Raw genomic sequence first — 15,281 nt, forward strand, 5'->3', positions numbered from 1 at the left:
TTAACACTGGCAAACAGAAGACAAAGGGAAGATCTTACAAACAGCTATTATCAATTAAAAATGGGCTAAAGGAACCACTGGTCTACCCTGATACAGTATTATTTGCTTGAATTTACCAACAGCAATGTAAAATATTAACCAGAAGGAAAGAAAGGAAAGCCATTCATGCACTTAATCTGTGTTTAAGTGCTGTGTGAAGAACAGCCAGGACACTTTCCATGCCAGGAACATAAAAAGGTCTTCCTAGGATTAAAATCCTAGCAGAAATTTCCCACTGTGAAATAACATGTTTGCTTTCACTATGTTATCATCTGCACATGGAATTGGTTCTCAACCAGTAGGTCAAAGCATTATGATGGAAACTATTACTCCTACTTTCCACCCCTACCAGACAATTATAATTTCACATTCAGGTACTTTAAATACCTGTACTGCTTGTTTGTCAAGTGTTAAATTGTACTGAAGGAGTGCTCATTCTGCAGGTTTACGCATTCTGCACAAAGCCAGCAAACAAGTCCAACCTCTGCACAATACCAAAAAAAATTGCATACAGTAAAATTTTCCATCTTTCCTATCAGAGAATAGGAAAAGATGGCTCATTTGTTTACTTTAACTTTTAGGAAGAACTTTGCCCCAATTGCATCACATCAGAAATGTGTAGTTTATCTTCTGCACAAACATCTCCACCCACATGGAAGTGACTCCCACTAAGATTAAACACAGAATCCAGTGTTAAATCTGTGACCTCCAATTGCTCTGTTCTCAGAGAATTACACAACTGATTTTTTTAAGACATGGCTGGAGATTGCATTCTGTATTTCTTTGAGACTGGCTCAGCAGAAAACTGCATTAAAGCCTGGCTCTCCAGGCATTCCTTAGTTCAGATCCTGAAGCAGTTATCATCTTGCTACTTTATAAATTAAATTAGACTGGAAGTTTCAGCCATTACTTAGGACTCAAGACAGACAGGCATCATGGAATGCACAGCAAAATCACAGTCACTGTCCAGAACTAGTTATAATCTAAACTAGAGGTAGACACTTTGGCTTCATGTATAAAAACACTGCACATTATTCCTTTCAGATGGGGTACAGACATGAATACAGTAAGCTTCAAAGTGGGCCAGAAGTGAGAGAGAGTGATCCATAGCAAATCCCTTTTCAATTTGAAGAACATTACACAGCCCTGGAAGTTGACCCCTACAATAGATTTGGGTGTTCTGGACTTTCAGGTCACACACACTAAATAATGAGGAATGATTTTCACTTGTATTGGTACCGATAGATTGACTCCATAATCAGTTTTCCAATTGGGATTTGGAGGTTTGGTTTGTTTTTCTTTAAGCACTACTTAAAAAAAAGAGAGGGGAACATTACATTAGCATCCCTTACTTTGGATTAAAGTTATGTTCACACACTGCAACCCCATTAAAAAAATTATCTGTTTTATTTATTGGTATACAGACCAAGGAACATTGCTTTCTCCGCTTGGACAAAAGTTTGGCTACTGAAACAGTTACCAACTGCCTCAATTTGCTGTGTTCTTAGAATAGATTCAAGTGGTCAGGCACAGACAACACTAATGTGTCAAAAGAAAAGGGAAAGCAAAGCTGCAATGCCACAATCTTATCTGAGGCCATTTGCCACCTTACATCAAAATCATCTTAGTTCAGAAACTTAGAAACACATTTTTTTCATCATGTAATAGGAAGAACTCTTTTGCAGAATTATTTCTCTAAGTAAAACCTGAATACTGATGTGTTACACAGTCTGCAAAGTCCTCCCTCAATGAAGAGGAATTATCAATTCATCCCCAGGAGAGTAAAGACTCATACATAACTTTGGGAACACTCAGAGATGTCCACGCAGCTTCCACTTTTTGCAAATCACCCGGATAAGGTTATCTTCTCCTGAAGGTACCTTATAAGGTCACTGTGTTATGCCAAACAGAATGAGCAAGATACAGCTAATCAATTTGGTGTTCTCTCACCACAGGGTCCCCACCCCATCCTACCCCCATGATCATGCAAATATGTACTTTTCGTGCTTGACTTTTTTGTCTTATTGAAAACTGACTCCAAATGCACTCGTATGAAGCATGAGTGCTCTTGGCAAACACTGCATTTCTTACACAGCAAAGATGCAAACTGTCACTGAAGGAAAGTTACAGCTATGTAAAAGTATACAACAGACCTGTGGAATGAATGGGTTTGTTTAAACAGCACACTGCATAGCTGTAAAACTGGTAATAGAAAAAAAGCAGCAGGAAGAGACACACAGGAAGCAGTTTTTGTAAAGCAGCCATGTTCAGAAACCTGCAAGATGCAGTGTCCGCCAGAGATCTGGCAGCAGCACAGCTATGCGATCGACACAGCGTGAGTGATGCTGAGCCAGAGCTGCTACAGAACTGGCTTACAGCCACGGTTTAAAATAGCCCTTCATTGCTACACTAAAGAAAAGGTCACCAAATATCAGCACATTAAGAGAAATACTTTAGTTCTTCTGTTAAAAGCACGTTGACTAGAAACAAGATTAGGGTCACTAAACTATTTCCAATAGTCTCCACAGCGTTTACCAGACAGCCTTTACCAGCCTGGGCTCAGCTCTCAAAAGGAGCTGTAGCAGCACTTGCATGTTACTGGCCCAGTTATAGACCTCAATAACACACTGACCTGCACAGAAACATCTCCAGACTAACTGACCTCTGGTCAGTTCACTTTATGTTCACACAACGGGTCAGCTATACCAAAACAAGCTAAACTGAATTAAAAAAACCCCACTGTTGCTCTACTCAGGAAGAAGGAACAGTATTTACAAACTTGCAGTATCAGTGGTACAGTGACACTGTGCTGAGGAAATAATCCCACAAACACAAGCACTTGGTGACAAACACTTATCTATGCTACATAAGTACAGCATGCTGTATCATGTGACACACATGTGCCTATGCAAAAACACCACAATAATACTGTTACAAGAAATGGACTACTTTTCCTTTCCCATACCTTTACCTTACTTTTGCCTTAAAAATCTCTCAAGTGTCCTGTTTAATTATGATTTAGTAATGGGACTCCCATTTTGCTCCTTAAAGAACCTGACAATTGCAGCAAAAGAGAGCCAGGCAGTCTCCACTAGCAGCATGCGAAGAAAAAAGCAGCAACAATCCACACACCAAAATGAGAAACCCCACCCTTGTAAAACATGGACTTTCTGCTGTGACACATCAGGCCTAAGGAATCAGACTGAAAGCTACATTTTCCAAGAATCTGGAAGTAAAGGTGCAAGAAATTTGCAACCAAAAATCCTGGTGACAAAAAATTCTGTACAAGTATTTATCAAATTTACTAAAACCTCTTTAGTAATAGCATTTCAAATGCAAAGATTTTTCAGTCAAAGGATTCAAAGCATTTTTCAGAAAACCCATTTCTATTTTACAGATAAGAACAAGAGACTGAATCATTTCCCAAAATAGTTTTACCAGCACAGATCAGAACTGAGCCTACTAGCCTGTAGCCGGCCCAGGGCCTGCAAGGCCTCCTTGGAGGTCAGAAGGCTGAGCTAGGAAATGCCAAGTCACGATGACTGGGCCTTAGAAGCCCCTCTCTTCCGCCTTTCAGACCCTGCTTATCTCTCTGTAAGCCTATAGGTCACTTTCCCCTGACCCTTACTATTGGACAGTTTTCAAAACCTCTGTAGGGTATAAAAACCCCTAATTAATTCTGCCTGGTTCAGCAGAAGAGCTGTCACTGAGAACCTTCATGGGGGACACCAATAAAGAATCCTGCGGAACCTTATACAGCTTTTTCTCCTCTCTCTCCCTGCATCTGCTGCTGTGGCACCAGCAAGCTAAAGAGCTGAAATCACAAAGAGATGATAGTCACTGAGAGCTGAAATCACTTAAACTTGCTTAGGCTGCCTGCAGCTGGGACCTGCTTGGGAGTTCGGACGCTGTGCTGAGCCTACCTGAGATATCCTGGCCACGGCAGTCCACCGGGCACAGCCCGGCTGGAAACTGCCGTGATACCAGCCCATACACCTTAGTCTTTTAAATAATTTTAACTGCAGCTAAGGGTAACATATCCTAAAAACTATCACTCTACGTAAAATTTGTAAGGTGATTTGCCAAAACAGCTCTGAATTGAACACACAGAACTTCCCATACGGAGTATACAACAGGCATCAGGTGTTTCAGAATCATCCACGAAAGCTGGTGTTTCTAAGTAGGGAATCCTTGAGTTATTAACCTATGAGAAACATCAAGGAGACAAATGCGTTGGATCTGGTCCCTCCTCTGGACTTACATCCTAGAGCTGCAAAATGGTTCTGCCCACTGCTGGAATTCACAACTCTGGAACTCTCTCTGGATGCAAGCACAAGATTTTTCAAAGACTGAATAAATCAGCAGAGGAGCTTTCTCCACAAAATGCCCTTTCATTCAAGATGTGAACATCCCACGTTTAATGCACGTACCTCCCACTCTTGAAAGACCTTATTTACAGACAACTTCTAAATGCTGAGGTAGCACTGCCAATTCCTTCCCATGAGTAAGTACTTCTTTTGGGGAACAGTGAGATAAAGGAAGAGATCGAGTGAAACTTTCACCCAGCCGAGCAGTTACAGCTTTCACCCAGGCTGCAGGCCCCACAGTGAGGAATATCTATGCGCTCTACATTCAAAATCCACCACACGAAACACTCAGTTGTTAAAACTGAGACTGGAACCAAGGATTGTCCTCCAAGATGAATGGATCAATTCACAACATTTGAGAGCCACGTGCACTCTTTCCTCCTGGCCCACAAACTCACTTATAAACCAGCATATACAATAAACAGCATCTCAAGACAAAAATGACAAGTCTTCCTCATCACAGAGCATCAGTCAAGACTGCAGGGTATGTGGATAAGTCCAGAATCAGACATTCTGGCATTGAAAAAAACACCTTATTGCCAGAAACAAAGAAGCCTTAAAGAATACAGGTATCCTCCAAGGTACATTAATATTTTTACCAGCAGCATATAAAAATGCCTAGCAGACAATATAAGTTCCTTACTACTAAGTACACATACACCAACACAACTGATCAGGTTCCCAGCTTCCAACAATCATTTGTGTATTCAAAAAGGCAGTTCCTTCAAGTGTACACACACACTTTATTATTATCTGACCTTACTGTATGTTTACATTCAGGAGGAATCAAAAGTACTGAAAAGACAGGGTAGGCCTTAACGTACCCAGAAGTGCAGTAAGAATACTAATGCTATCTTATAATCTAGGAACAGGTTCCTCAAAGTTAAATACAGAGTTCAATGTGCATGGCTGTTCACTGTGGGCTTTTTTTTGTTTGGGTGGGGAATGTTTAAAGCGCATATGCATTTGGGAAAAGCATCTGCTCCATATTTAAGAAGGCCAGTGAATTCCGGGCGAATAACTGTAATGAAAGTCAGGTGACTGAAAAAGGAAGTAAATGTTGCAAGAGTATTTTTTAACCCCTGAGCAGATGAAAGCCCCATTCTAAACAAAGAATGCAGGAAAAAGGAACATTACAGGCTTTGAAAACTAGTGACACTTAGAAGCCAGCTGGTTTTACTGTCCAGGTTTTAAAGAATACTCCATCTGTTTTCAAAATTAATTTCAAAAAGGTTTTCTTTCTTTCCTTCCCTCTGCCCTATTAAAAGAAGTTCATGCATGCACTAAATTTGCTCTAAACTCTTAACTGTTACAAAAAAAATTTCTATTTAACAATATGTTGCATAACTTTCATTTGTATGACATCTTTACTACATATTTTAGAAAAACAGCATTCTAGCCAAAATGAAATCAGACAGGTTTTCAATTATACTATTTAAAATGCTTTGTTTTAAAATGAGCTAACACACACTTAACTAAACTAAAAGTTAAGAAAATATTAAGGAAATTTCAATTACATTTTTATCAAAGCAAAAGAACGCATACGGAAGCAAGTCTCCTAGTAAGCATTACTAAACATATAAAAAGGTTAAAACCTTCTTTCACAATGAAGAAAAGTCTCAACAGTATCAAGTCCTAGCCTGACTCAAATCACATTCAAATATAAGAGAATTCAAATAAAACTCCAAAGAACATTTAAAGAAAGAAAGAAACAACCCTCACTTGCAGCTATGGGAAAAAACCCAAGTTACTTCCCCATCTTTGTCTTTCAGCCAAAATCCAAAAGATTGGGTTTCTAGTAAGAAGTCATTTAGTGAACTACTATTTGTGCTCATGCATACCTGTACAGGTAGTTTCCACCTCCTTGTGCTAAATAAAAGCATTGCTCAGTCTCATAGAAGAAATTTCACATGGTTCCAGTGAACCATTCCCATTTACAGTGGAAAACCACACATAATTTAGCTATACTAAACAACACTTGTGTGAGAATATAAAGCAGGGGTAGGTGCGCAACTACTATTCAATTTTCACAGAATAGTTAGGTCACTGAAGCGCCCAACACATTCCTAACGCTGAAGAATGTCAGAGAACAAGGTGATCAGCTTCATAGGCCTGAAATTCCCTTCCCCACACTCAACCACACTGGCTTCAGTTCGGCATTCAGATTATGCAATCAGAATTCCACACTGAGAAACGGGGATGTTAGAAAAATGCAGGCGTTTTTGTTTGCCTGTATTCTCAGTGCAGTGATGGAAAAGTATACAGGAAGGAAAACTACTTCTAAGCAGTGTAAATAGGCCCCCAGGAAGTGGCTGAAATGGGGGCAGGAGGTGCCAAACCAAAGTCAGGTCACTCCCAGCAGAGCTACGGAAACACCCCGAGTTCACTGTGCCACTGCTCTGGGTAAGGCAGGAAGAGACAGGATCAGGGCTGCCGGTCACACACAGACATTCGGCTCCCAGGCTACACCACCGCCACTTCTGAGAATTTCATCTTTCTACATGTCCAGGAGAACGCAGACGTGTCAGCAGTTTCTTCCTGCATATACCACAGAAATCACATCCTACCTGAAAGCACAGGGAAAAGTATGGAAGGACAACTGACAGAAAGAAAACAATAGAGGCAGTCTGATATTAATGAACAGGCACAGCCAAAAGCATTTTTTAAAAAATTACTGCCTCTATTTCTCCTTCACACTCTAAAAACATTTTAAGAGTTGTTTGGCTACTTTGATAATTAATTAGCATACAAATTTAAATACATATATTTTAAAACTGAATGCTTTTAGCCTTCACAGAAAAACAGATATCATTTCTCAGTGTAGCAGTAGCCTCCACCAAAAAAACCCAAACAAACCCAAAGTCAGCAAATCTTTATGTTAGAGCAAGACACATAAATGCTCATTTTCAGACAGCAGCCAGAAAAAAACACAGCAAAGCCAACAGTGTAACGTCATTTTGAGTAAGTCGGCAATTAATAGCAGGTCAAAATATGCAAGCTGGGAATAGAAGGGAAAACAAGAGAAAGACAGAAAGAAATCTTCTTACTTTCTTTATATAATCTAGTAATAATCTGCTTGTTTGTAGTTGCCACTATTACATTCCTACTTCCCCAATACCAGCAAAAGACACATTAAATCATCCCCCCCCAAAAAAAAGGAGAAAGAAATGTATGGTGGATGAAAACATTACCAAATCAAAACACGAACTGAAGGGTAAAACCTCCAAAAAACTAAAAAGGTCAAGGTTATTGTGAGAAAGTGTTATAAATAACCATGTAGTTATTGTCTTTCACTATTATTAGCTTTTGTAAATTATTTCAATATAGTATATTGTAATCTCTTTTGATACAGTATAATTTGTCAGCCTTTTATGGTTAATACCCTAATCTCTGTGTAAACTGTGTATCTTAGTGTAATAAATATATACATTACAGTTTGGGCTTTTGCAAAATATTAAAATAGAGGCTATGTACTGTGTGTTATAACTAACTTTTGCAGGAGTAATTGTAGTTGTGAAATAGTAACTAATGCCTTTATTTTTGTAGCTGACTGACAACAGTGAAATGGCTAAGGTTGACTGAAAATACTTGTAAAAATAGCTATAACATCTGTATGATAACACTGGAAAAAGCCAGACACATAACACCAAAAGCACAAGGAAGAATATACACAGACCCTTTGGCTAACAATAACTGTCAAACCACAGACCAGGGGGACTCATGAAGAAACAAAATAGAAGACACTCAAAATCCCATCTGCACTTGGCATGTACACGAAGAAGATGAGGTCAAGGGTCAAACTACGATAAGGAATTCCTGGAACATGTAAACTCAAAGGAATGTTTGTATATATGTAATATTCATTTATATGTATTTGACCAATGCAATGAGAAAGTACATAGGAAGAATTGTTATAGTTAACGGTGTGCTTCTAGCAGTTCGCCACACACCCCAGCACTGGGTACTATCCCATATATCCCTTATTAAACTTTAAAAAATTTTAAAGACTTACCTTTGTTTCTCACAGAAAATACATCTATTTTGACACAGATAAGCAGATGCTCATATTCCCATCTATGAATTTCCTTGAAAAATCAGTATTTCCCTATTTGATACTGATAAGGACCTTCAACCTCCATCCCAAACCTGAGGGTTATCACCTTGCTTCCCAGGCAAAAAGCTGTCTTCTTGCACCACAGGGGCAGGCCAACTTCCAGAACCACCACCTTTTTCTGCCAGACTGCCTGGGGGGGTATTGGGATTAGATTCACCTGGGTAATTAAATCTGCCACAGAAATCTCAAACTACCTTTACAAGATCCAAAGTTATGCAAGATATTCCAAAGAGGGTAACCCCAGAGGATTGCTTTCACATACCAGATAAGACTGCTAAGTGAGATGAGTACACTGCCAAGTGTACTCATCATGTCAAGCACCATTTAACACATCCTCTTATAATCGAGGAAAATAATTTTTAAGGACAAAATCTTACACTACTCCCATATCAAGGGCACCATAAAGATATTCCAATTCACTCTACAATAAAATCTGTTTCCTCTAACAATACTGAAGTATAAATCAGAACAGCCTTAACTAGTTTTCAGATCCAAATTTTTTATTAAATTGCACTTTCTAATCTTCATGGAATATTTTAATTAATGGCTTTTAATCACTTTTTACCTAGGTAAGGAATGTTAGTTAAAACAGAAAGCAAAGCATGAACGGGGTACTAAATGAAGTGAGTGTTACTGATCAAATAAGAAATGGCTCAAAGCTTAATATAATTCCAAATACTGGGTCTGAAACTTTCACTCTGTCAACCTCAGATACACATGACATAAAACCCCAAACTTAGCGAGTTTAAGTGTGCCAGCCTCAGCACCTTGACGTGATCAGACAAACGAAGCATAATGCACTGATATTGTTTAACACCTGCATACCCTGAAGAGCTTGGGAAAGGCAAGTGAAAATCATCCTGCTTACATTGAAACCAGCCGTAATGAGATTTACCCTAATCTGAGGTAAATCAAGAGTCTGTCATGTACACATGAGTGTCTCATCCTGCTTCCACAATATCAGACGATCCTGGTCTCCTTACCTGCCACACTTTGAAGAGTCATTTCAAAGCACTGGATACTTACAACTATCAGTAGTAAAATTTGTCCTTCAAAGTTGATCTTCAAGATCGTCATGAACATTAGACCTAGTTTCTCAAAGGCAATGTATTAAATGTCTACTTCTTTCCTCTGAAGCACCTCTTCCCCAATCTAATGTTCAAATTTTGTGATAGATTATGATTGTTGTGCAGAAACAAAATTTTCAAAAGAAAATCTAGGAAATATTAATCAGCAATTTAAATTTACTGACTTGTAAAAGATACTAAGCATCTGAAAGACTCGCTTCTTTTTTGCAATTAAAAGAAAATTTCCATCTAACTTACGAAGCCAAAATTAAGACTTTTATCCTATCTCAAAAAATGTGTATCTTCTAACAGAACTGGTTCCAAAGCAGGGTGCTCTACCTCACAGGCCAGGGAAGCTGCTGACCCCATGGTCAGTTCACACATCAGTAACCAATTCAAACAGGAAAAAAAAACCAACCCAATTTCAAGGAAAATTAGACTGAATCTGAAAGAACATAAATCTAACAAGCTAACTTAAAACAACAGCCAGGGAATGAATCTAAGGAGATATTACAACCTATAGAGTTACTAACAAGCATTCCTGCATAGCAGCAACCCAGAAAAATGAAAAGGTGAAAGAGTACCCAACTTTGAAATTAAAGTTACTAAATAAAAAGGAGTAATTTTAAAAATATATTTACTTTATCATTTAAATCTCAGAATAAATCTGACAACTTCCAGGCCAAATTAATTTTCCAGACAGAGGGTGACAAATAATCCTCACACACACAATACAGACCATTAGGTCCACACATTGTCCATGATCTCACCCTGAGTTTACACACAGAGAACTGAAGTTGTCTTAGGAATAAGGTCCTACCTACCCCTCTCCAGTTTCAGCAAGTTTTCCCTCCTCCTACAGTACAGTAATAATGAAAAGACAGAAGAAATCAGGACCCCTAGTAATAAAACTGGAAACACAGACAGAGACAGAAATACTTATGGAAATGGAGAAGCAACACTAAGAAGCAGCTGGGATGAAAAGGAAAGCCAAGAGGGCAAAGTCTGTACCTGTGCTTTTACACTATACTTGTTTTGGCACTGACTGCAGCGGTCCAACGCCAGAAATGACAGTGTGGCAGAATGGCATTACCCACCCTAGTGAAAGCAGAACACTGAGACTAATTTAACTGAGAAAACCAAATCTGATGGGGGGTGGGCAGAGAAGCAGCATGTAAAAAAACCCCATCAAAAGCAGCCTGATCCAGTGCAGTCATATTCTTGAAAGCTCTACTCAGCCTAAAACATTTGATCTCAAATCTAAATAAGCACTCAGGGATATCTGGGGTTATTCTGAACAAACGGAATTCACCAAATATTTTAGTAACTTACTACACAAAAAACGAAAGTTGTTAACTCAGCATAATCACTGTACATGAGGCCTCAAAAAGTTTGCTCATGCTGGCCCTCCTGACTTTCATATTCCCAGTGTCACTTCCAAATCCCACAATGTATGTTGCTGACCATTGGTGCAATTACAACTCTTATGCAACAGAAATCAGAATGCAAAAAATTGATGCACATATATTCAGCTTTTGCAGGAAACACCAGTCTACAGCCAGAACTGCTCTTCAATACTTAACAAAATTATGTTCTTTAAGGAGGAAAAAAGTATTCAACTGACAGTGATCTGAAAAGCAAATTTTAAGCATCCTTTACAAGTGCAATTCCCCTTAAAAAAACCCCAAAATCAGAGAATCTCTACTTCAGCAGATGCAATCCTATCAGTCCACAGTTGTTCTTCTAAAGACAGAACTTCAAATTCTGCACTGAACAACCAATGAGCCCAGTGAGAACAATAAATGAATCCTCAACCACACAGGAAAAAAAAGTTGGAAAACTGCTCCAGACTTCCACAGGTGTGCTTAGAAGATTGCAATCTTACTTAGGTGCGGCAGGGCTCCCTGTGGTTTGATGAGTCTATGAAAAGCTGTTGAGAAATACCACATCTGAGCTGTGCCAGAGTACTTTTCATAATTACATGATTTGCACAACAGTGCTGAAGGTGTGGCACATCATACAAATGCAACAGCTTCAGTCTGTGACACAGTACTGCCAGTGCCTCCAGCAATTCTGCTTCCAACTTCAGCACAAATTTCAGAAATTAAAATGCGTGGAAAGACTGCACTCCAATTGGAATTAGCAGATATCTGCCCACATTATTTCACGTGACAGCACTGATTAAAATCCATTTTCAATTTCTATACCATTTCTACTTTCAAATATATCTCCTCCTAAATGCCCAATTACAATAATAACCTACCTATAGATCTGAAAAAAAAACAAAACAAAACAAAACAAAACCAAAAAACATTAGGAACTCTCTTTTGATAATTTTGAAGCTTCTCAAAGCAAATACATGCCGATTTCTGTACTGCTTACTGTACACAGCAGGCCTGACTGGATTAAATACCCAGGGGAAAGCACACCAGTTTATGGATGCGGGGGCCTTAAACTCTCTGACTTCCAAGCTCCCTAACAGGAACAGAAGACGTAGAGACACTTAAAAATGAACATACTGCATTACTTATTAACTGAGAGCAAACCCGTTGATATTTGGATCACAGCCTTACTGGCAATGCTTCCTCCCAGTGCTTTTTTAAGAATCTTCCTTCATCACAAGACCTCCAAAGCAACTCTGGCAGGAAGCTTTCAAGGGAAACTTATTTAGGCCATTGGAGAGCAGCTCAGGCTGCATACACTCCTCTAACCGACTTGCAACCTTCAGTAAGGCTGGCTTCCAAATGCCAGCACCAAATGCAACACTCCTCCAGTACACAGTGACACAATATTCAAGATCAAGTAACAATATTTAAAAGTGCCTCCATATTACCTTGTGAAGTTATTATTGCAATCAAGAGTTTTCGTGGAGAGACGAGGAAAAGCTACTTAACCAGTGTACATTGCTCAGCATGGCAACTACAGCTCCACAAATCTCTAGAACCTCAGACAATGACAAAAATAGCCACTGACAGACTGAACTAAAACTCACTCTCCAACCTATTCTGCAACATTTTGCTATCACTGGCACATCAGGTGGCTGCCAGAAAGTTTCCTGGATCACTATCCTTTTCTGGAAAGGTCAGCAACAATTACAAACAGGACTGACAAGTTCTGAGGCAGTTTAAGACAACATACTTGATGAGAGATGCCCTGTAATTACAGGCTGCAGAAAAACTGCCTTCCAAATATTTTTCTACAACTGGGACGCCAGCACCACCCAACAGAACTAAAACCACACAATCTTAGAAAACAGCATCAAAAGTAATAGAAAATGCATTAAATTTTGACAAGGTATTAATTTACACGCAGCATTGTCTGTTTAATTTTAGATTACAAAGTTACATCAAACCCAGCAAATAAGACATAGTATCTAGTGTGACTTGACATAAACCAGCATTACATATCTTTAAAAAAAATAAGTCAAAACGAGTACAAACAAGAAGACGACAGTACTCTACAGACTACTAGGCAGTTAATGTATCAAGAATCACATCCAGCTAGAATCTACTAGCTGGAAGTGAGAACTGAGGCACTACAGCTTTACTATACTAGTAGAAATGCAACAGGTATTTTTAAAAACCCCACAATTTCATTTGGTTTAAGTTAACAAGAGCCTGCTGTTTTTTCACTGGACTGCTTTAAATTCAATGTACGTAGCTTTTTTCTCTAGCCACTTGTTAAGACTTCTACAGTTATCTATGCGAGTACTGTGTGACTTATCTTTATTTTCTTAAAAAGCATTACAAACAAAAAACTCCCTTAGATATAGTGCCATCATTATACAGTTCCCAAAAAGCCCTCATACCTTCCTCCTGCCTCAGTGCTGTAAAATAATGCTGGTGATTGCCCTGCAGTTGGCTCTCCCTGTAAGTGCTGGTTCGGGAGAAACTCTGAACAACAAAGAAAAATTTGTTCTAAGTGCTGAACTTCTTTGTTGAGAAGCAGAATGCATAGGAGGGTAGCCATAAACTGGCTATTATTTTAAGCTATGAAGTTATATTAATACCTCAGAATATCTTCTAAGTTTTGATACTTTTATCTAAGTTCTCTGAAGGGTGGTTCCCTACTGCCATATGCTTCTTGTTGACAACTTTGCTTACCCTTGATATTCTGAAGATAACAGATGGACTTACAGAGTTAAACTTCTTGTCAATAATTTGTTTTTGTAAAAAACCATTCGGGACAACAATTTTTCCTGTACTTCTCCTTACCTTCTAATCATTTTTCCACATGACTCCACTGTAAAGCGCCTCTAAATCAAAAGCATTACAGAGAAAAATAACTGGTTTTGCAAAAGGAAGCAGAAATACTACCACACCTTGGCTCCCGGAAACTGCAATCAGGGAACAAGTTAAGTAAGCAGCAGCCTTCCCACACCAAGGCACTGACACTACGAGACAAAGGAGAACCATCTTTCCTTAAAAAAAAAAAGGAACACCTTAAAATACATCCAGCCCTTCAGTGGTCCCCGGTCGGTCATTCCCAAAGGAGACTTTCTCTCCAGTGACTACAGGCACAGTGACTCCCGCTACTACTCTAAGCAGGGCCTACTTCCCACGTGAAACCGAGATAGTTGTGTCCGCTCTCGTACGGAGCACAACTGAACACAACTACAGCAAACAAACAACGACAGCAAACATCGGGGGTTATCTGTGTAGAAAGCTACATTTAAAACACCCGGCGCACGGCACGTTTAAAAGGAATGCCCCTGAACAAACAACGATAATGTAAGGGACAGCAGTGATGACAAGGTATTTGCATTCTTAAATCAATGAGCAAAATACTAAAAAAAAGATGACCTCTTCACTCCTACCGACTCACAGGCAGGTGACCGTGACTCCCAAACCACCACAGACCACCTTCACTGAGATGCTCCTTGGCCTGAAGGGGGGTCCCAAGCCACGCCTTAAGCCGCAACAGTCTTATTAAAACTACTCTCTAAAGTCCTTCCAAAAACGTGTATTAAAAAAAATAAAAAAAGGAAATAATCTCATACCAATTTGAAGAACACACTGACCCTGCAATTGCCAGCGGCTCCTCTCCCCTCAGCAGCGGTCCTGGGACAGAACTGAGCACGCAGCTCCTCCGGCAGACAAAAGGAGCGCGGAGCGCGACCCCGCAGAGCTCCGCGGCGTCGGACGTCGGCCCCGCCGGGACAAAGTCCGCTGCCCACCCCGGGCCGGACAGCGCTGGTAGCGCGGGGCAGGGCCGGGGGGTCGGAGAGCAGCCCCCGCTCCTGCCTCGACACACGGCTCCCCCGCGGGTGCCGCGGCGGCTGGAAGGCGCAACCCCCTTCGGAGGGTCCCGCGGGGCGGCCCCGGCGGGTGGGGGCTGGGGCAGCCGCCCTCCCCCGCGCCCCCGAGCCCTCCCCCGCCCGCTGGGCGCCCTCCCGCCGCCGGGCAGCGAGGACAAAGGAACGGCCGGGCCACCTCGGCCGGGTGGGCCGCGCAGCGCAGGCCGCACTCACCGCTGCAGCACCAGGAGGAGGGCGAGCCCTGCGGGAACTTGGCCGAGTCGGGCGCGATGCAGACGCTGGAGCCAAGGTGCGGGCACTCCATGGCGGGCGCGGCGGAGCGGGGCGGGCGGGCGGCTCCTCGCGGCGCTACAGCGGCGGCGTCCGGCGCACAACAGCCATCTTAAGGACGGCCTCCCGCTCCGCTCCGCTCCGCGCCGCCCGCGGCCGGGCCGGGC

General features: G+C 40.9%; 1 protein-coding gene across 8 annotated transcripts in view; it reads right to left on the reverse strand.

Moving 5' to 3' along the window:
• Positions 1-15,281, reverse strand: part of USP3 (ubiquitin specific peptidase 3) — a 44,544-nt gene extending 29,263 nt beyond the window's left edge. Inside the window, exons 1-2 of one of the 8 annotated variants that reach the window (XM_041427680.1) lie at positions 15,058-15,281; positions 13,909-13,980 (exon numbers count right to left, since the gene is read on the reverse strand). In XM_041427680.1, coding sequence (XP_041283614.1) covers positions 13,909-13,980; positions 15,058-15,148 — 163 coding nt within the window. In that variant the 5' untranslated portion in view covers positions 15,149-15,281. Of the gene's footprint in view, positions 1-13,395; positions 13,582-13,908; positions 13,981-14,389; positions 14,504-14,586 lie in introns of those variants that run through there. The other 7 variants (XM_041427684.1, XM_041427681.1, XM_041427682.1 and 4 more) reach the window with 7 other exon arrangements.

This window comes from Onychostruthus taczanowskii, unplaced genomic scaffold (genome assembly GCF_017590055.1).
Source record: "Onychostruthus taczanowskii isolate IOZ18803 unplaced genomic scaffold, ASM1759005v1 scaffold118, whole genome shotgun sequence".
Taxonomy (NCBI): domain Eukaryota; kingdom Metazoa; phylum Chordata; class Aves; order Passeriformes; family Passeridae; genus Onychostruthus; species Onychostruthus taczanowskii.